Raw genomic sequence first — 21,711 nt, forward strand, 5'->3', positions numbered from 1 at the left:
AGGAGAGTAGGGGCTGCTTCCAGGCGGAGGGTATGGGCTGGTGCTCTGTCCCTGGCGGTACGAGTCGGCAGCACCCCCGCTGTAGCTACCACCGCGGGCCCGCGCATTTTCTTCGGCCTGTAACCTGGCCGCCATGCGAGCATCCTCATCTTCCTGATGGTTTCTAGATGAAGAGCCGGCGTTGTTGCCCGAGTTGCTGTAGGGGTTCGTCTTGGAGTCGGAGGGATAGGGGGGAGTTGCGGCCCTCGTAGCCTGGAGGCGGATCTGAAGGCGGCGCTTCACCCTCGGGATAGACGGGGTGCGTGGGCTTGTCCCATTGGGATTTCTTGGTGTAGAGGTTGACGTAGAACCTAGAACAAGAATGTCAGTAAATCCAGGGGGGAACTGTAGATGATACCGAGGAGCAGTTCTGCTGCAGAGCGGCACAAAAAACTACATTATTAAACACTGCCAAAACGTACCATTCTTTATACTGGTCGTTCCACCGGGCGGTCCAGCCGGAAGGGACTTCAGGAGCCCTGGGCGGCGGAGGCCCTGACGGGGGAGCAAAGTCGGACATGTGGAGATGTCTTGTAGAGGTTGTGTAGGTATATGGACGTGTGAGGAGAGAAAAAATGAAGAAGAGGAGAGAAGATGGATGAGAGAGTGGGAGTAAGTAAGAGGGGATGCGGAGGAGGGGTGGTTTAGCGCACGAGCCCCTAGCTAGCTGGTTTGGCGATGACAGTTGAACGCTGCGGGTGGCGGATAAATGAGCTCGTCAAGTAGAAGAGCAGAATCGGTAAAATTGCCGTGTTTGGCCGGTCAAAAGATGATGTGGTTTTCAACACAAAGAGGCCTTCTACTTTTTTATATGCACAGGGTCCTTGTGTAAGATGCATGCGCCGCAGCGGCCGCCAACCGCCACAGCACATGCTCTACTGTGTTCGTGACGCATGGCGAGTCCGCTAATGGCGGGAAGTGCGAGGCGCAGTCGGGGACCACGTATGTGGAAGAGAGGAGCGCATGGCTTTGCGACCCGAGCCCGACGTGGAATCTGCTGGTAATTCCAGATGCCTAGTGTGGACCTCGATATGGCCTTGTAAGACCTGTTGGCAGTTTCTCATTCAGCGCATAAAGCCAACATGTGTCTACTCTAAATGCACATCATCACTGATCTGTCCATATTAATGCCCGTCAGTCTTGTATTTTCATAGCCTCAACATCAATCAAATCCTCGTTAAATCGACATCAAAGCGCTTGTCACTCTCAGGGTCTCCCATCTCTTGGCAGGGACTCCAGCGCAGATCCAGGCCCCGCTAATGCACGCTGCAAAAGTTATTCCTCAGCACGCAGAGCATCCTTAGCTTTAGGCGCATCAGGCACCACAGGCACCATATATTCTTCATCGCTGGAGCACAGCCACATGGGAGGAACTGGCCGTGCACTGCCACGGATTCAACAAATCGCTCTCGCCGTCGGGAATCATGAGGCACATGCTCGTTTGATCGGCGCATAGGGGCAGCTCTTTAAGTAAATGTTGGAATAATGTATTGTCCTCATACTATTTGAATTCGTAGCAAATCGACTGCGCCATTCCTTCAATTCTCAGAAAAAACATTAACGACTCGCTCTCGAATCAGAAATATGCATGTGAATAATCCCATAGTGGAACTCCGCGGCATATCATGAGCTCTTATACATCACCATGTTGGAACCTACACATCATGAGTGTAGTAGTTCATCTGCAAGAAAGCAGATGATAGATGGCTTGAAACATGGATCTTAATTTCCCCTCCGTCTACAGACTTTTAACTCTATTCCTAAGCATCAATTACCGACGAATAATCTCTCACGTATTCTCGTTCCTGACTCGACGACGACATCCACATAAACCTGACATGTGAGAGACAGTCACTATTCCTCTCATTGAGCCTATAAGCAGGTGAGCCTCCGGATCACTGTCCGGAGCTCCCTCCGGTGTCCGATGCCGATATTCAGGCCACGGCCGGCAGCGGTCCGTCCGTCAAACGGTCGCATCGGCTTACCGCTTCATCGCATATAAACCTAGCACATCGAATTGCACACTTCAAGTTGTTGATGGTCAACGCCATCTATTCATTCACTTCTCCTCTATCAGTTCCTAGCTAGAGTAGATCTATAATAATAATAAAATAGTAATAGAATGGGTGCATATATCAACACACACATATGAGAAAGCAAGTACAGAGGACTTTGGACAAGCCCACTGCAAAAGATAACATGCCCTCCACCGTCATTTCATTTGTCATAAGAACCCAAATCTTGTAAACATGTTTTTTTGCCAATCATCGAGCCCTGTTCCCAAACGCCGTCTAATGCTTAGCCGTGACCTTGTCACCAGTCAATTTCTCCACATAAGTTTTAGCCCTGTGCAAGAAAAGTATTGTTAGCAAAGCTGAAATTTGTATAAACGGGTGCATTGGGGGAAAGCTTACATGTCTCCGACAGCAACCATGCAAATCGTCTGCCAAATGCCGAGACCAATTCGAGGGGCAACACCTCGGTAGAGGCCCCTGACGCCATTGTTGTCGTAAATGTAACGGAAAGTGTTGCCGACCGTCATCTTCTTGGGTCGGTTGGGGTCGTCCTTCTTGCTCTGCATCTCGACACGGATGACCTCGATAGGCTGGTTCCAAGCGCTGAGACCACCACCGAGAGCACTAGCAAGAATCTTCTCGCCGGCAGAGAGCTTGTCGCTCTGCTGCTTGCCGGTGGCCGAGCGGATCCAGCCCTCGGCCAGTCGGCTGAGACCGAAGCGGGATCCCCAGTTAGTCATCTGTCGGATGGCGACAGCATTGACACCCTTGTTGATACCGCGGATACCCTCCTTGTTGTAAATGTTCATAAAGGTCTGGAAGGTGGAAGGCGGCTTGACACCGGAAGCGGCCAGCTTGTGCTGGGTGATTTCGACCGTCTTCATGCAGGTGCAGAAACCCATGGTGGCATAGGCCTGGGCAACACCACCGGTGATACCACCAAGAATGCCACCGCCAAACTCAGAAGCACCCATGTAGCGAGCGTAGAACTCGGCCTCTGAGGCAACAAAGAGCAGCACAGCGCCCTTGGTAGAAGCCTCAATCCAAGCCCAGGGAATAAGACCCTGGTAGACTGTACAATTAGACAAAAATAAAGATTAGCCGAATGAAACTTGTAATTTCGCGCAACTAGCCATTGCTCTCTGATTTCGCATTTACTTACAGCCGAGAGGACCACCTCGACCCCAGATACGGGCCAGCGCCGTGGAGAAGCCATCGCCGCGGTTGGCAGCCATGGTGGTCTTGACGACCTCGAGGGGCTGGCCAAGAGTCGTGACCTCGAACATGTTCAGACCCGCGCCGAGCAACAGGTTGGAGAACTTGATGGGCTTCTTCTCGAGCGAGCTGCCCGAGACGGGAGCTTCGATAGCGGCGGCGGCGACCATGACTTCTGGGATGTTTTGCTGTGGGGGGCCCTGACCAAGGGAATAGGGTGCTTCTTCGCAAGGCGTGGAGGAGAGCGGAGGGAATGTTGGTTTCCTTGAGGGGGGAAAAGATGGAGGAGGGAAAAGAAGAGGAAAAGGGGGGGTTTGTGTTGAGGCTTTGGTGTACTTGTACTGCTTGTAGAGGGAGCGACGGATTGCGCGCGATAAGGCTTAGCTCGCTGACTAACTGGCAGTCGTTGAACGATCGGAGCATGTGTCGGAGGGTTACTGGGGGCGCTGGCGAAGGCAGATAAGCGGTGCTCGGCCAGGGAGGGTCAGCAAAAGGGCAGCGTTCGGGCAGGATAGGAACCGGGCCGAGGACCGAATGGGGTGTGCCTTGGCTGGAACCGTCATTGTCCGAGAAAGTGGTGGGCGAGAGTCTAGCATGTGCTTCTGGCGATTCTCCGCATTGGAGGAGAGTTGAGTGTACATGCATCATTCATTTACAGCAGGAACCCCAAGTGAGACTGATGATATCTCTCCATGTTTCTCTCCTCTATCTATGGCCACTTACGATTGCCTACTCTGCAGCAGCCCGTTCCTCTCGTCTTCCCCACGTTGGGACTGTTCCTGGCGCCACCAGCACTTGGGGATTTCACTGGCATGCGCCCAGAGCCCATGTACAAAATCCCATGTACCTGCGGGAGCGCTGCTTATAGGCACCACAGCCCAGAGGATCGATCCGCGTGAGCTAAGAATGCAGCAATACCAGTTTTCAATTGATTATAGCCACCGAAAACCACCCCAAAAAATAACCCAATTCCAATTAAAGCACATCAGGGAAAAAATCACTTCTCCTCTTACAGGACGCTGTTCATCTGCTTGCGGTGGGCTGTGGCCCGTGTGGCGCCCAGGTTCCGCTAAATTCGGTTTCGGCCATCTCAACAGGTTGCGATTGTTGAGCTCAGATCTGCCCAAAGGGAGAGAGCCAATGAGCGCTAAATGTCCAGAGACGCTCATCGCCAGCGCCAGCGCCATCTCCACAGCGCTTCAAAGCTCGCGCCATCGAATACGAATAAGAGGGATTGCCTACAACAAAAATAGTTACATGCAGCGGGCCTCCAATTCTTCGACAAGGCTTTGCCTATCCCAGTAATTATCCCATTGGGATTCAAAGCATTTGTGCTTTTTTTTCTTTCTATACCGGCTGTTACATATGTAAATTGGAATTGTTATACAACCTCTCGTCGGCGGCGTTGGATGAAATCTGCACACAGGTCTAGCTAATATCATCTTGGCCGTAGTTGTTGGCTCATGACACTCACGTTGGTTACCAAATTGATGTAAAGTATTACCACTTACAACCCACAGTATCATGGGTAGCCGTAGCATTGCTTCTCATTATATCACCATGAGCTCGTCTTGTGTCATTAACATCAATTGGAAACCAATGCGGTTCCGTATATTGTACAATTAAGCGCCGTTCTGGCCGTCGCTGTGTCATCCACAGACTGTCTATATCCCAGTCGGCTTTCAAATTCGCCACGAGGGCTCCAATCTTTGCTTTTCCCTAATTTTCCAATGCTCCCCTAAAGAAAACCAAAAAAATCTCCCTCGATCGCCGCCGTTTTTGTTGCTCCTCCATGTCTCAACGTGAAACTCCTTACAGCTTCTTGACAAGCTCAGCCCACTTGTCAGTGGAGAAGGACTTGGGGCGCTCAATGGGAGCACCAACAGCTCGGTCAATGATCAGCTGGGGAAGGACACCAATGGCACGGGAGACACCGAACAGGACGGTGTAGTAGTTGGCCTCGGTCAGGCCGTAGTACTGCAGAAGAACACCGGAGTGGGCATCGACGTTGGGGTAGGGGTTCTTGGTCTTGCCGTGCTCAGTCAGGACACCAGGGGCGATCTTGTAAACCTGGCTGACCAGCTGGAACATGGGGTCGTTGGGCATCTTGGCTGTAGAGGAATTTAATTAGCTTTCTTTTCCTTTTTCCAAAACAAAAGGGGTTAGTATCCAACATACCTTGAGCGAAAGTGCGCTGGGCAGTGTAGCGGGGATCGGTCTTGCGGAGGACGGCGTGGCCGTAACCAGGGACGACACGGCCGGCGTTGAGAGTAGACCAAAGGTAGTCAGTGATGGCCTTGTCGCTGAGGTCGTCACCAATGGCCTTCTTCATCTCGGTCAACCAGTTGAGCACCTCCTGGTTGGCAAGACCGTGCAGGGGACCGGCAAGACCGTTAAGACCGGCAGCCAGAGACAGGAAGGGGGAGCTGAGAGCGCTGCCGACCAGGTGGGTGGTGTGGGCGCTGACGTTACCACCCTCGTGGTCGGTGTGGATGGTCAGGTACAGACGCAGGAGCTCAATAAAGTCCTCGTTCTGGCCGAAGCCGAGCTGGTTGGCAAAGTTGAAGGAGTAGTCCTTGTCCTTCTGGATGGCGGCAACCTTTCCGCCCTTGAAGACGTTCTGGTAGATGCGGGAAGCAATGTTGGGCAGCTTGGCAATGAGATCCATGGAGTCCTCATAGGTGTAGTGCCAGTACTCCTTCTTGTTGATGCCTCGGGCGTAGGCCTTGGCGAAAGAGGAGGTGTGCTCGAGGGCAGTGACGGCCAGAGAGAACTGGGCCATGGGGTGGAGGTCGGTAGGGCAGTGGTCGATGAGCTCCTCGACGAACTTGGGGATATCGGAGCGGGCAGCCCACTCGGCGGACAGATCACGGACCTGCTGCTCGGTAGGGACCTCGCCGGTCAGGAGAAGCCAGAAGAGACCTATATGCCAGAGAAATTCCGAGTTTAGTCCCAACTCAAATACTTAGACACGAATATTGTGCTGTGTCACCAACCTTCGGGAAGAGGCTCCTTGCCGCCGGGAGCCTTGGGGAGGATCTCCTGGCACTCAGGGATGGTCTTTCCACGGAATCGGATACCCTCCTCAGCATCGAGAACGGAGCCCTCCCAGACGAGGGACTTGATGCCACGGGCACCGCCATAGACCTGGTCGAGGGTGACCTTGTCGACAACCTTGGAGCCGTGCTCCCTGCGAAGAGAAGAAACAATGTCAGCGACGCGAACAAAGTGAAGAGGGACGGAGGGCTGCTTTCGGCGCCATTTCAAGCCACGAAATTGTGTTTCACTTACTTTCGCAGAGCCTTGATCTGCTCAATCTTCTCGGGGAGAAGCTCGGCGAAGCGGTCCTTCAGAGACTACATGGAGGAAGAAGAAAATCCCAGTCAGCTGCTATCCCACTTGATTCGTCACACGTTCCGTCAATCTTTCTCTTGAAGCCTTTGAGCTTCGGGAGAGCAAGATATCGTCATGTGCTTGCGCCGCGGCGATGCTGCTCACCTGGGCCTTCGCGGAGTAGCAGCGAGAGGCGTTGAAAGCGACGCCATTGAAGGTGGGGGCGCGCAATGAGGCCCTCAGGGCAGAGTTGCTGAGACGAGTGACAGAGGCCATTGTTAGGGCTTTTTGGGTATATGGAGGGAAAAAAGAGGCAAAAAGGAGGGCACGTCGGAATGGGTGGGAGTGGCAGAGGTTATAAAAAGCGCAGCGCTCGCCGTCGTTACTACGGCAGAAAAAAAAATTAGGCCCGGCGGTTCCCAGCCAGCCTCGGAGCCTTTGACAAGGTTGGCAAGCTCGGCTGCTGGGGCCGTGGACCTTAGCACCGGAACTGGGAAAAGCTGCAGTTACATCACCGCAGATGCTGCTAAGGCTGCTAAGGCTGCTAAGGCTGCTAAAAGGACAGCAGTCGCGGAAAAGTACCTCACGATTAGGGCCTGAAATTGCGGCCGAAGCGACTCATCAGCTACCAGCTCGCCAACAAACGGCCTCTAATGCCGCAAGGACGGCCCCCTTCCCCCACCGACTAAGTAGACTCCCCCCAACCATCTCCGTGTCCCCGACAAGAGGCCAGATAGACCTCGGAATAGACGCACCAGAGTTTCACAATGCATTGCATGCAGTATCAAGATGCTTTGACTCTGGGCTGCAAAGACTCTGGACCTCATTGCTGCTGCTACATGGGCAAATGGGAATGAGTAATGTGGTCGAATAATAAAACAACATCTAACAAATTGATAAATGCCTAATATGACGAATAACATTAACATCTAGTCAGTCAAGCCCAGCTCTCTATTGGCTCTCAGCGATGACGTCCGTCCGGCCTATGCACGTCGAATTCTTACTCGACAACGGGCAGCGCTCTAATAATAACGACAGAATCAATGTCAGTGCTTACACGACTGGAATTGGCGAACGGGCACATGCCGGAATCAAAATCCCACCGTAAAACCGCGCTGACCCTCGCGCGTGCCCGATTTACAAACACAAGGGAAAATTCGGCTTCGTTACATGGCAACGATTATAGACTACAAATGTTTGCTTTCATGGCTGCATTCAGCGTCCAGCCTTGCCGAATCCGCCGTGTAAGTTGCTGCGCTTCTCTCCATTCTCCCGAAAGGGCGACGGGCGTCATGTGATGGTAAATGCCGCCACGGATTGCCGGCGAGCCTTTGATCCGTAGAGCAAAAGCGGCAAGCCTGAGAGTGCGTCATCGTCATTCATTTGTGCTGTCTAGAGTATTTTGCTGTTTGTGAGTAGATGTATGTAGAAACACCCCCCTTCTGCTTCCTGGAGCAAACATCGCTATGACATGGTAAAGCTTCACAACGCGGATAAACATCGCTTCATCTCATTCTATCACAGGCAGAAAAATTTTCTGCGTTCAAGCAAACAAGCAGTGGCGGGTACGTACCTCAAGATGCGTTGGTGACTTTCAGACGCAATGGCCTGAGTAAGGGAAAGCAAGGTACTGCTACCTTCTTGGAGCTCGGGCTATACATCATCTAGTGCTACATATAATTAGTGCACAGAAGTACTTCCCTGCCATTGGCTCGTACCACATACTTTAGGCACAAGCCGTTTTTAGGTCCAAACGCGGCAGCCTCAAGCAGAGTTTCAGTAGTGGAAATTGCTCTCTGCTAAATTTCGCGCGACCCGCCCCTCTTCTCTCCTTTCAATTTCTCCTCCTTCATCTCCATCGCCACCCGCAAAAAGGTGCTTTCGGATCTTCTTCCATCACCATCCTCGCCATTTTCATCGTATTTTCGCGCCAACAACCCCTTCTAGGCCGACCGAAATAATCATAATAATCTCCTTCGGCCAGGTCTGTGGGCACTCGCCTCCAGCTTTTGTGAATTCACTTTCTCTTCCCTTCTCGCGTGTGCGCGGTCCATTGCGGGCAGTAGAAGATTTTTTTTTTTCTGTTCTCTCCTCGCGCGCTCTCCTTCAAGCACAACGTACATTGTACACTTGGGACGTTGTTCGCTTCGTACAAACGACAAACCATTCTATTTCGTACAGTATCACGTCGTTTCATTTTCGTAAGGGCACATTGGATCGATAGTACATCGGTGGAGAGGCAGCCTAGACATCAGCCGTACGACTTTTTATTGAACTAAGAATCTCATCGCACAAAAGTGATTCACCGAAGCAGCCAAGCAAGGACATAAGAGACAGCTTGTTTTGCCTTTTGTCTTCATCAAGGATATACTCGTACACTAGCACTTGGCTCTTTCTTGCTGGAATCGTGCCCTGGAGGATCTGTTCAAAGGAACACAAAGAAATTTTTGCTAGATCCCAACCATGGCGTCCGCAGTAACAGACTTGGAAGCTGGCCTGCAGGCCATGCTCAACTTGAAGCCCCCTGGCGTATCTGGTTCTCGTATCACTAGCCTGACGTCCCTCTGCGTGGCCAATATTCAGGTAAGGAATTTTTTATTGGATAATTTTCTCTCAACGCATGTTGTTCCAGCGTTGCCTTCGTCTTGCTGACTTCGCTCCCTTGCAGTCCGAATCTGTCCTCATCCAGAAAATTTACACACACTTCAAGAAAACTCCCGGAACACACAAACTGGGGGTCCTCTACGTAGTAGACTCTGTAACCCGCAAGTGGCTTGAGCAAGCAAAGTCTCAGGGCCAGCCTATAAACAGCTCTGCCCAGGATGGCACATATGCCGCTGGAGTTCACCGAGTGACGGAACTGATGCCCGTGTTGATGAATGACATTCTTCAGTCCGCCCCCGAAGACCAAAAGGTACGTTTTATTCGAGTTTAATCTGTATGAGTCTGGTGAAGAAAATGAGAGCAGCGCTCCCGCTCGTAGGCGTCTGAACGTGCGCTTCGTTTTTCATGACATCCCTTGCATCTGGTGAACCAGCAGCAAGACCTCTCTGCATTCATCTTCAGAACCGAATCTTAAGAGTGCAACGTCATCAATACTTGCGGACGGTTCATCGGCCACCTCTAGGAATTATCCACATGACATCGTATCTGAAGGACTAGTAACTCACTCTTTATTTCTCGCCGTGTAGGAAAAGATCAAAAAGCTGCTTGATATCTGGGAGAAGGGACAGACCTTTCCCACAGCCATGATAGAATCATTCAAGGAGAAGGTCAACGCTCCTTCGCCACCCAGTACGTCCGCTCAAAACGCCGATCCAGCTGGTCACAATCCTCTTCAAAGAGGCATGGTGCTTCTGGCCAGCTGCGTTATAGGCATAGATGCTATGAGAAGAAGCCCTTCTAACATGCTTGCAGAATCAACTACTCCCCCCCGGCAGCCCGCCTCCTGGGTTGGCAGCATCTGTTCAAAACCAGGCACCACCCAATGGTTCGTCTATCCTGGAGGCTTTGGCTAACATGGCTCGGCAAAACACCACGGCTGCACCAAGCGGCCAATCTATCCCGGCTCCCGCCGCGGCGTATAGCATGCCTCCTGCTGCCTCTAATGCCCCCCCCCAGCCTCTGTTACTCCCCCCGGGCTATCGCAGGCCCTTGCCTCATCGATCCCACAGCCTCATCAATCGTATCCCCCCGACCACACAACCCGTAAATGTGTCGTCTCTGCCTTTCTCGTTGACGCAAATGCTTGGTCAGAATGCTCCTCCAGCTACGAGTAACCCACTCAATCCATATGCGGCGGCCGCAGCGCCTCCTGCTCCTGGAGCCGGCGGTGCTGGTCTAGATCCGAACGTACAGCAGCAGATAATGCTGATCAAGGCTCTTGCCGATCAAGGCGTTCCCTTTGATAAGATTCCGGCTCTGATCCAGAGCATGACTGCTGCCACTACCGGGGCTGGAGGATTTCCCGGAGCACAGCCTCCCGCTCCCATCCCTGCCGCCCAGGGCACCTTTCCACCGGCTCAACAGCCATGGGGAACAGCTGGCTCAGGCCCAACACCGGATCAGGGCTACCAGGACAGCGTAAGATCTCCTAGATATCGCGGCCGTTCACGCTCTAGATCGCCTGAGCGCGGCTGGGGTCCTCGCGGCTCTCCGCGCGGTGGACGTGACTATGGTCGTAACTCACCTCCCAATAGAGGAGGGCGTATGGATGATCGAGACCGAAATGGCCGAGCAGGCAACGATTACCGCCAGCGTAGCCCTCGACGCCATGGGCGAAGCCCCTCTCCTGCCAATGATTTCCAGCAGGAGAAATGGGTTGAGTTTGATTCGTCACTCCCATCCGGCCACATCAAAGTTCTAAGCCGTACCCTGTTCGTGGGAGGCGTTACGTAAGTCCAGCAAGGCTCATCAGCCTTACCGGCTAAATAAGACATATCGATCGTGTACTAACCCAAGTGTTAGATGTTCCGAAGCCGAACTGCGTGGCATTTTCGGCCGCTACGGCACTGTCCAGACTTGCATCGTCAACAAGGACAAGCGCCATGCATTTGTGAAGATGCTGACGCGCCAGGATGCTGTCCGCGCAAAGGAGGGCATGGAGGATGCCAGAGGTCTTGAATTCCCCCTTCGAGTAAGTCCATATTTCCCGATACATGGGTAGCGGGTAGTAGTAATACTACCTATGAGATAAGCAACAAGCTAACTCGGATGCGTAGACGCGATGGGGCGTTGGCTTCGGTCCCAGAGACTGCAGCGACTACTCGACGGGTGTTAGTGTCATTCCCATCCACAAGCTTACGGACGCCGACCGAAAGTGGATGCTTACGGCTCCCTTTGGCGGAAGCGGCGGCCGGCCCATCGAGACAGGCCTCAGCGTCGAAGAGCCGGACATTGAAATCGGCGCCGGTGTTTCGTCCAAGGCCATCAGCCGCCGCATGCAGACGGACAAGGGCGGCAGCAACGGCCCCAAGTCCACGCGCCATCGCGAGGATGATGGAGGTCGCTGGCGACGAGGCCGTGATGACGGCCACGACCAAATGGGCCACGACCAAATGGACCACGACAACGGACAACAGAACAACATGGCCGACTTTCCCTTTGGAATCAGCACTCTGCCAAATGGCATGCCCAACTTTCCATCGGGCTTTCGATTCCCAGATCCCAACACTGCTGGAAGGACCTGAAGAGGGTATCCTTATGCGGGGATGGAATTCAAATAGAACAGCCTTGGAAGCTTAACCAGATAGCTCAGGCGGAAGACAGTAGCGGCATCAATCAAGCATAGGGTAAACGGCGTCTGGCGATCGGGTGGCCTCCTTTGGGAAATCGAGACTGTTCCATGATCTCATTGGTCTGGGGTTGTATAATTTCATCATTGGCGATAGAAACTATACGTGCTTTTCTTTTTTTATCCTGTTGTTTTGTTCTCATTTTCTATCATTCTGGTTTTGGGGTGGCGGTTTCTTAATACTCTATAATCGGATACCTAGGTACTTAGCCATGACTAAAAGTTAACTTGAATTTTCCAACTATTTATCAATGAATCATTCTGTACTAGTGAAATGTGTTGGGCGATATTGAGATGCTTGTTCGGTGAAGCCATCGTATACGATGGATGCTAAAGCTAGCATTTGTCCTGGTAGTTTAGCCACGTAGTTGAGCAAATACCAGCAAGGTAGGAATAATATCTTGATCATAAATTACAGAGGTTATTTATTCAAAAAGGGCCTTTGATATACAAACTTAATCTTGATTCTGGAAATTCGTAAAATAGAACTGCCTGCCTTACATTCTCGTATGCTACCTATGTATTCAGTGTACTTGCGACATGCGTCCAGTATAATGCCGATTGGCTGCTTGATGCCATGTACGCTCTCTGTTCTCTTCAAATCGAGCAAAATAGAGACAAACACAGGTCGATTGCGGTGCATATGCAACATCTTCGCTCTGGAGATTGGAAAACATGGAAACAAAATGGCATATAATACTTGGAATCTCTCTGCTTGCAAAGAAGCCATGGCTCACCTGTGATGGCCTCTTGTGTAGTGTCAGAGCAGCATATTAACTACATGTAGTGCTCCGCAGTATACTCAAGCAGTATGCTCAAGTTGTATATCACAAGATAAAATTCGTAATTACCGATCCGTTCACCTTCTTCATGCTTCTCGTAAACCAGCTAGTATTTCCCATATCTTTTACAGCTAGTGCTACGCCACACTTTTGATGAAAAGGGAAGAATGACGAAAACAACGAAGAAATACATTTCCTATTCGAAAAAGGGCGGAATAGGAACGGGTTTCATTGTCTGAGAGCCCTAGCAATCCAACAAACTCCTGCCGCAGTAGATCAAGATACTTTCCAGAATATTGCGTGAAATGAGACTCGCACGGCTCTATTGCGTCCCTGCGCAAAAAAACACACAAAGCCCAATTCTTAGGTCAGCAACGGAAATGCAATACCTTTAGCTAGCGCTGATTCAAGTCAGGTTACTCCAATATCAGGGAGAGACTATGCCTTCTTCAAGTCCTGATCTATCTATTTTTCTTCATAAATTAATGGTGATGCTCGTGACGCTCCCCTCCCTCATAGAGGATTGTGATACCGATTTGTAATAGCGATGTTCTACGTATCCTGATTTGCCTGTATCTCAAGCCCCATGTTTTCGGTCGCAAACGAGTCCAAAGGAGCATATTTGAGATTATTCATTTACAGACGAGGCTGGCAAGGTCATTAATAATAAATAAAAATAAATAAAAGCACAGAAAAAGTAGAAACAAGACTCAGCTCCGGTACACAAGCGCAAGGAGAGCACGAAAGCAGCAGCTATTGTTTCATGACACGAGGCCGGGACGTAATATTACACAGAATATCTTTGTTAAACAACCCAAATAATATTATATATTATCTAACAGTTTGTACTTGGCAAGTAACTCGGCCTTGCCTGTATTTATAGTTCCTCACCCTGCACTCACTCCATAGGTAGATTGTTTTAGTTGTGAATAAAAGGTTGTACCAGAGTCCTACCAGAGCCCTATTAGCAACATGGTAGTTAACACTATGTCGATGAGTATTTACAGTTTTTTTGCAATTCTTTAATATAATCCATAGAAGAAATAAAAGCAAATTGAACAATGCGATGGAACTTGTAAGAACTCCATCTCCCATTATGAGGATATCAGCTGCTAGTTCTACGCTTGCTACCACCGGCTACGCTATTACTCCGGTTATTGACAAGAATTCGGCGTATAGACATTCGCCTCTAAAAGCATCATCTCGACCACCTTGTTGGTCCATCTCATCTCATCTCACCCATCTTGCTGATTCCAGTCATCTCACTCGTCAGTATTTTGGCCCACGAGGTTGAGAGCGTAGAAAAAGGTGGAGACAGTGTGGTAGCAGCTCCTTTCCAAAGGAATACGCGTGAGTAAATTTTAGAGTTATTTTTTTACTCGTGGGTCAAACACTTTGGGGGGGGAGGGGCAAGCCGGGTAAAAAGAACTAGGACAGACGGCAATTGGTGATGTTGGTGCCGTGCAAACGGGACAAAAGAGATGTGGTGGATGTGGAGTTCCGGGGAAGCCGAAGGTTTCGAGCAAACATGCTTTGCTGTGCTACTGTACAGTACCGCTCAACAACTGATCGGCGTTAGGCAGCAGCCAACAGGCCAACACTCGTAACACGTAAGTAGATGAGAGAGACAAAGGACGAAACACAGCCAAGGAATCCTGAATATCAGCAAACGCGTCGTGCTGGGTTGGTCGATGTTGAGAAGCGGGCTAATCACGGACGGTGCCGCTTGGCTTGAGCTGCGCCAGGGGATTGACACGGCCTTTGGTTTCATAGCTTGGACCAGTTTTCCGTTCACTCAACAATTGGCAGATGAGGATTGTCGTGTGCGACCGTGTTTAGCCCAGTGGCCAAGGTAGGACCCAATCTGTAGTAGTGGTGAGTGATAAAGATCCAACCTGGCCACATCTTGGCATCCGAGAGAGTCATTTTTTGTCAAGGCCTGGTTCGGAGAGCAATGAGGAAATGGGATGCATTACCCGGTAATGCTGCTCCTTAATTTGTTCAGAGCAGAACAAACATTCTACTTCTGCTAAATACCATGAGAAACATAGACAGCCATCTGAGCAAGGGCCATTCGGGACTCGCCAAGTAAGCATCCCAGACCTTCCTATTCCATTAGACAAAAAGCAGCGCAACCTCATACTGTAGTGTGGTCTTCACGTAGAGGTCGTGTAAGATATCCACTCCATATGAGGTAAATGGCCTTGTCCCCACAACGAAAGCCGCAAGAAGCGAGGTGGCGGCTTCCATGGAGTTTCTAGAGCGTCTTGAGCAATCTATTAGTGGCGCCAAGAGGGTTTGCTCGCTTGTTAGCATTTTGCCACTCGTCGGATGGAGAAGCGTGGCTGATGCTGATGAAGAAGACAATGAAGAGTATATTTCAGGCCAGCAAACATACTCCGTATTCCCTGTGGAGCAGGCAGTAAGAAGCCCCATCTTGGTCGTTGACTCCATTCTGGGGTGACGATGAATAGACGGCGCAGCACTTCTGAAAAGGCATTGGTATTCTCCCCGACTTTCCGTATTGACTCTCGGAGCCAATCAACGCCGCTTCGATACGACGGCCCCTTGTCAGCCCGTTTACCAGCCGCCCTCGCCATTCGGTAGTCGGCCGCAAGCATCCATGTAAATGTCACGGGATCAAGCTTCCTGTAAGTAATGACCAACGGTGCATGCCATCTACTGTACCTTGGTAGCACAACGGTACCGCTCCTTGTGCCATACACAAATACGTGGTAGCAGCTCTTATTACCGATCGGCTCAAGCGTGGTCCCTGCTGAACCGGCCCACGGTCCGCGAGCTGGTTGACATGCCAGGACAAGAAAATCCCTGAAAATCTGTGCCATTCTCGATGGCCAATCGGCGTCTTGGCAGCGGCTTTTCCATGGGGCGGCCAACTGAGCTAAGCTGATGAGGTAATGGAGGAAAAGGAGAACGGGCAAGCGAAGCAAAGGAGAGGCTGAAAACGGGCAGGTGTTGTACGGCGTAAGTATATTGGGCCGACGACGGCCATGACGCAGCAACCAAGGCAGACCGCCCATGCCACCTTGTCTGGAGCCCTTTGCGCTTTGTTGTCTCTTTGCGGTGGCGCGTTCTGGAAACTACTCGCTACAAGCGATGCAGACGCTGACGCTCAAGTTGCTCGCTTATAATGGCCACTGCCGTATCAGACTGTCGATACCTTGGGTAGGTACTAGTAGTATATTACGGCGGTGCCAGTGACCCCATTGCTGGCCAATGTGCCAGCAATTTCGCGTGCAATGACATTGCAAGTCTCGTCAATCGTCATTTATCTGCCTCTTGTTGCCCAGGCCATTCTCTGATCGATCGCGGAGTAAAGTTTAAGGAGAGCACGAGCAAACGGCCAGCGCACGTTGCGCAAGGACCATCCAGTGAGCCCAGACCCTTGTTTTGCCAGGCATCATGACTAGGGGACCAGCAATACAGCCAGGGAGCGGGCGACTGAGAACCACACAGTGGCCATTTTCGAAGCCCAACGACGAGCAGGGGAGTGCGGATACTAGCCGGCTGAACCATGACTGCAAGACGAATCTTCTCCATATCGCAGGTACCGCATGCGGTGATGGACGATCTGTCAGTGCCATGGCCGAGATGGCACAGGATTATAGGATCGCATGTATAAGTCAGCAATTGTACCCCTATGCATATCAATCACGATGAGCCGTAGATACCTTTAGAATTGATTTGGACAGACATACTCCAAGTCATTCAGTGAGGCCAAAGAGCGAATGATTGTTTAGTGCGGCCCTTCATGCCTGGCCCCTTTCCGTCTTGGCGACAGCCGCATTGAGACGCAAGTAGAGATAGAGCGAGTACTATACCTTGGTACCTGTACAGTAGTGTGCATAACATTGGGGATTGAAGATCCAGGCGCACTTTCAGCTGAGGTCTCGTGGATTCCTTCTTACTGTAGCCGTAGCGCCAAGTATGGAGCGCGAGTGGCGGTATTCTCCCATCTTGGCGGTATGGAATGCTCCGTTTGCTCAGTTTCAGTCAAGTGCGATATGCGCTTTGGCCTCGGGACAAGACCGCTCCATGGTAGCCACGGTGGATTCCACCTACGATCAAAGGAGCAATCCCGAGGAAAGCCCTCGTGTAGCCGGAAGACGTCGGTCAACACTTGCGGGAAGGGCTGCGGTGGCTGGTAATTGATCGACTGGGCTTCTTCATATGTGGCCTCCACGGTCGAATTGTATGTGCCGTATTCGGTTTGTGTTCGCCCCCAGTTGATGACATCTGCATCTCTTTTGTGAGACAAACAGCATCCTTCGGTCTCTCGGTGAGCGGCGCAACACTACAAACGCCAACACTATTGGCACAAATTCCGTGTGTATCACCTGTAATGCTGCCTCGTGGCCGCCTATACTGCTCTGATCTTCCCACGAAGTGTGGCGCTTGTAACATTACCAGGCAGCATGTCGTAGAACCCGAAGCATTGCATGATGGAGATGCAAGGAGGCGAGATTTTTGCTGGTGGTGGTGGTGGTGGTGGTGCCGGAGTAGAATGACTGCCTAGGGTAGAGAAAAGAGCTTCAACATCTCATCGTCAAGATACAAGCCGGCCTTGATTACGTGCAGTCTGTATCAAGATGCGGCTGTGGCGATAAGTGAGTGCTGCAGCGCACCTGCAGCTTGTGGCACTTGCCAGCGCTCTTAGGGTAGACGCTTTTTCTGCACATGGAGAAGAAGCGGTTTGCCATCTCCTTGCCATCCTCCTGGAATTCTAGAATGCGAGTAGAATGTCTTGGACATGAGATGCGTGATCTGCTTTGAGGCATCCACCGCAAGCGGCAAAGCCGACATGGCTGTACTGTATCTCAATGACGTAGCGAGTTATGCCACCGATGAGGACCTGGATGCGCAATAAGTGTCTCGCGGTTGCTTGTGGTTATCTACTTCCGCATGTTTCGGGTCTATAGTTGAGCGTTGAAATAACGTATCGGCAAATATTAGATACATGTAGAAACTATACTATATTTCGATTGCTAGGAAAGATAAAGAGTTGTTGGCTGCCATCATGAGTCGTCCACGATGCAACATACAATAGAGTTTTACTAGGCCTCGTTCCCGGCAATTTGGATCCGGTGACCTCCGCAAATTCACTCCGAGAGAGGGTCTACGGGACAGAGATCTCGGTATCTCGCTTGCTCCTTTTCTTCCCTCGCCTTACCACTTGCAGTACTAGCTACCATCTTTGCCTCTTTTTGGCTTTGACTTGCGCTGTTCACCAAGGCCATCGGCTGAATGGTGTGCGTACTTATTGTACAGCATATTTGAGACCCTGATGCACTTTTCGGATGCTGCGGTAATTGAGCCAGCATTCAACTTCAACATGCCGTGCGCACTGACGTAGGGGGGATAAAGGGATAGCGAGACATTGCAAACAGTAATTGCCGACGATACATGAACCGTACCAGGCTGTATATCCGTCTAACGTGCAAAAGAGCTCAAGCTGCTTCTGGGCTGGAATACGGAGTACGTCTACATCGTATCAGCTACAATGCTCGCATATTACTACTGCTGGACTAAGACAGAAGCAGCCAAGTACAAGCAAAGCTACGCGTATTCTTAGCCGTTGAGGTGTGCCAGCAGAAGTACCCTTCCCTCAGCTTCAAATGACGACAGCGGTACTTTGTCGTCGTCATGGGATCCGGAGACGGCCATAACGAGCACCGACCTTATTTGCATCACCCGAGGAAGAAAAAAAAACATGGGGCAACCCTACTGTTAACATTGCTGGGATCAGAAACATGCTGATGCAGTGGTAGGTAGGCGCCAAGTATACAACTTGAAGTAAACATTGACTGCGAGAGCAAATTAATTTCGCCAAGTGCCTTGTTTCAACGCTCCTTCAGGCTAGCGTGCTACGGAACACACTCAAAGTTTAAGCAGCGCAGATAAACACGAGGGGCGCCCAAAAAAAGGTTCTTGCCTCAGCCGTGGCCCGCGGCACCGTACCCGGGGGTACATTGTCGGCTTTGCTTTGGACCAGTGTGGCGTACGGTGCTCTAGGCCTGGACGTCTGGCGCTGGAAGGGCGCTAGAAAGGCCGCAGGGGACTGGAGCGAGCACTGCTGAGGCCCGGGCAGTTCCCGAGGCCAGCCACTGTTGTTGATGACGCTTGGAGTGTGAAGACGGCACGGATAATCCTCGCAGCTGTTGCTGTCTCTGGAACCATGTACCTGGTATGGATGGTATGAATTGACTGACATAGATTACAGTCAATGCCGCTCCCTACCAAGGAGTAAAGCAAGCAAAAATAGAACTTCTTCCACCTCGTGATCGGTGCTTCGCTCTGTGTATGACGATAGCTGATCTAAATCAAGAATGAAATTGCGAGGGCAGGGAGCAATCATGTGGACTCGCAAACAAAAAAAAAAAACAACAACATGAATCAAAACAAGGGCTTGGCGGACGGACTGACAGCGACGATTGCCGGCGCAAAACTGCTCCATGCCCGGTCGACCACGCGCGCACGGCCTGCCAGACTGTACGGCAAAGCAGGGAGCATTGCCGAATTCCTAGCTACCTGAGTACCTAAGGTATACTCTCTTGTTGTCTTGTCAGCCAAGACATGTATACACGCAGAAGGAGAGACAGTGTCGCAGGAATGCGAGGACAGCAGCTGGACAAGCCTGCAAAGATCCGTGGCATGCATTTCATGGACTTGTGCCGCTCGCATCTTGGCAAGAATGAAAAGGGCCCGAGAATGAAACCGCTAGCAGTATAAGCAAGCATCATGAATAAGAGAGAGCAATCAGAGGCGTCATGGTTGGTGGAAGCGCTCTCCAGCCGGCTTGCTTTAGATGAAGCAGCGTTGATAGTAAATACCGCTGGCTTGGCTTGGCACGGCCTGGGCAGGGAGCAATTGCAGGTAATTCCTGGTACAGCCGCAGTGCCGCGATTGCAGCGGGAGGCATTGCCGCATTGATCATCCTGAGCCGACAGGCCTGATTGGCGAATCAAAGCGGCGACGACAAAGCCGATCGGCTGAGTAGAGCTACGAGGCGCGAGGGTTCTAACCGACGAGCACTGCCGGGTTGGTATACAAACGCAGGTGGCTGGGGGGGGGGGACCAAGGAAAAGAATCTAGCAGCCTATTCGAGTATGCGCATGGAATCCATCTGCCAGCGCAGAAGAACAGCATTCGAAGCTCGGATGCATACGACGCTCCTCCACTTTACCGCTGCGCTACCGCAAAACGCTGGCGGTGACGGTCCATCTCCTGCTCTTTGGCCCCAGATGGTGCAAAATATTGATGCTCCGTCCGGTGTCCCCCATGGGGTGGGGAGGGTACGCACAAGTGCAGAGGAGCGTTGCGGTAAATGCAGGTACCTGCTCTAGTTTGTCGGCCGATTGGACACTTGGATACGCTGAAGGGAACTCAACAGCACTACGCACTAAGCATTACGCATTACGAGTATCATTGGCTAAGCTGGCGGGATCAAGTCAAATTGGGTATTGCATGGAGCTCTTGTTATCATGCTTGGACGAGACGGTGCAAACGGCCCTTTGCGGTGGCGACAAACAGCACAGGGCACTGAGCAAGAAGAGGAGAAGAGCCAAGAAGAAGAAGAAAAATGATAAAAATAAAAAAGCATAGCATCCATAGATAACAGCAACAAACGCCATAAAGCAACATCGAAAAGCCTGGCCCCAAGCATGACCAAGGGGGCTTGGGTCCAAAACCGCCCACAGATCATCAACAAGGTGCAGCTCGCCAAGGGCCCGGCCGCTCGCTGACCGCCGAGTGCCTCTACCTGTAAACCCCCACCGGGAAACGATCCAGCAGTAGGGAGGTCAAAGCCCGGCGTTGCTGTCATCATGGGAAGCGAGCAATTGGGAAAAATGCCTCAGCCAAAAAAAAAAAGAGCAAGCGAAGGACAACATAAGCCATGAGCACACACACACACACACACACAAAAAAAGGACTTGGTTCTAGGCTGCAGAGCAAATTACTGCCAAGCGGGCGACACAGCAAAATTGGTTCAGCCAAGAAGACGCCAGGACCGTTAGTAGCGGCGGTAGTGCTCCGTAGCGGGAGCTGCTAGAGGCGGATATTGCAAGTAGAGTTGAGCATTAGGTTTGAGGGCGACGGCAGAGCCCACCTGAAATTTTGGTAGCATTGCTGGACGATCCCCATATCCACCTGTCTACAAGAGGGCGAAGAAGAAATTAGAGTGCGGGATAAGGTACTGAGGGAATACTACTTTGTACAGTCATTTAATTGGCCACGTAAAATCGGCTTGATTAGGTATTCGTGCGCCTGGGAATCACAATGATACACTCGTAAGCGCTTGACTGTATTCTCTTGGTCAATCTCCTTTTTGTGATTGCGCTCTTCATTTGCTGTAAAAAGATACGGATACTACGTTATTCTATTATTACTGCTAGTCTCCATGCGAATGAAGCAAGCACTCGTAGCTGTAACGCTGGGATGAATTGGTGCATGTGCTGCACAAGCAGCAGCACGACTAATATCGGCTCTTCCAGCTCGGCATCTGGAATATCCAAGGTCGATCAAAGTCTCTATCGGGTGAATTTTGGTTGATCCAGGTGCCCTTGAGGGATAGGGACCCGTGTACTTACGCATTGGGGCATCTTCAAACTTGTGACGATGGCATCTAATGGCACATGTAATATATGCGCACGCATACAGCTAAATATCTCCCGCGTGTAAACAGGAATACGCAGCATCTGGACAATGGTAAACTATAACGCCAGCACCATCAATAGCATTACCTATAACGCTACAATTAAAACACCTGTGCCAAGTACACGTACGGTAGCACACAAGACCGAGTGTCTCGCCATTGAGCACTTATCGTAGTCAGCGCCAAAAGGCATTTCCGAAAGGGAGCACCGTCCCCGCCAGCTGGACTAGCAAGGAATCTAGCTACAGCCGCTGGGGCTATCGAGGTCTCCTCTGTCGTGTTGTCGATTGCGGTGAGGCCTTGATGGACACTGTAGCGGGCCATTTCAGCCGCCACCGACATTTACAGTGCATGCTGGCG

At 51.2% G+C, this 21,711-nt stretch overlaps 6 protein-coding genes across 6 annotated transcripts; 2 read left to right on the top strand and 4 right to left on the bottom strand.

Annotated features, from left to right (window-relative positions):
- Positions 1-163: 163 nt before the first annotated feature.
- On the bottom strand, positions 164-559 carry TrAtP1_005608 (uncharacterized protein; the record flags this gene model as incomplete). Its single annotated transcript, XM_014089196.2, has 2 exons — positions 164-350; positions 462-559. 2 exons carry the CDS (start codon positions 557-559, stop codon positions 164-166), a joined length of 285 nt encoding a protein of 94 aa, XP_013944671.2.
- Positions 560-2,330: 1,771 nt separating this feature from the next.
- On the bottom strand, positions 2,331-3,439 carry TrAtP1_005609 (uncharacterized protein; the record flags this gene model as incomplete). Its single annotated transcript, XM_014089195.2, has 3 exons — positions 2,331-2,385; positions 2,454-3,126; positions 3,217-3,439. 3 exons carry the CDS (start codon positions 3,437-3,439, stop codon positions 2,331-2,333), a joined length of 951 nt encoding a protein of 316 aa, XP_013944670.1.
- A 486-nt stretch (positions 3,440-3,925) lies between these two features.
- Positions 3,926-7,159, bottom strand: TrAtP1_005610 (uncharacterized protein). Its single transcript, XM_014089193.2, has 5 exons — positions 6,768-7,159; positions 6,561-6,625; positions 6,266-6,459; positions 5,448-6,191; positions 3,926-5,380 (listed from the first exon to the last, which is right to left on the bottom strand). Exons 1-5 carry the CDS (start codon positions 6,876-6,878, stop codon positions 5,082-5,084), a joined length of 1,413 nt encoding a protein of 470 aa, XP_013944668.1. The 5' UTR covers positions 6,879-7,159; the 3' UTR covers positions 3,926-5,081.
- A 1,906-nt stretch (positions 7,160-9,065) lies between these two features.
- TrAtP1_005611 (uncharacterized protein) lies at positions 9,066-10,120 on the top strand (the record flags this gene model as incomplete). The annotated part of the gene is made up of 4 exons (XM_066112788.1): positions 9,066-9,185; positions 9,271-9,516; positions 9,794-9,896; positions 10,020-10,120. 4 exons carry the CDS (start codon positions 9,066-9,068, stop codon positions 10,118-10,120), a joined length of 570 nt encoding a protein of 189 aa, XP_065968874.1.
- Position 10,121: 1 nt separating this feature from the next.
- TrAtP1_005612 (uncharacterized protein) lies at positions 10,122-11,791 on the top strand (the record flags this gene model as incomplete). Its single annotated transcript, XM_066112789.1, has 3 exons — positions 10,122-10,996; positions 11,070-11,238; positions 11,324-11,791. The coding sequence occupies 3 exons, from the start codon at positions 10,122-10,124 to the stop codon at positions 11,789-11,791; spliced, it is 1,512 nt and encodes a 503-aa protein (XP_065968875.1).
- A 4,811-nt stretch (positions 11,792-16,602) lies between these two features.
- TrAtP1_005613 (uncharacterized protein) lies at positions 16,603-17,139 on the bottom strand (the record flags this gene model as incomplete). Its single annotated transcript, XM_066112790.1, has 2 exons — positions 16,603-16,934; positions 17,106-17,139. The coding sequence occupies 2 exons, from the start codon at positions 17,137-17,139 to the stop codon at positions 16,603-16,605; spliced, it is 366 nt and encodes a 121-aa protein (XP_065968876.1).
- Positions 17,140-21,711: the final 4,572 nt, after the last annotated feature.

The sequence above is a fragment of the Trichoderma atroviride genome, chromosome 3 (genome assembly GCF_020647795.1).
Source record: "Trichoderma atroviride chromosome 3, complete sequence".
In the NCBI taxonomy this organism is placed as follows: Eukaryota; Fungi; Ascomycota; class Sordariomycetes; order Hypocreales; family Hypocreaceae; genus Trichoderma; species Trichoderma atroviride.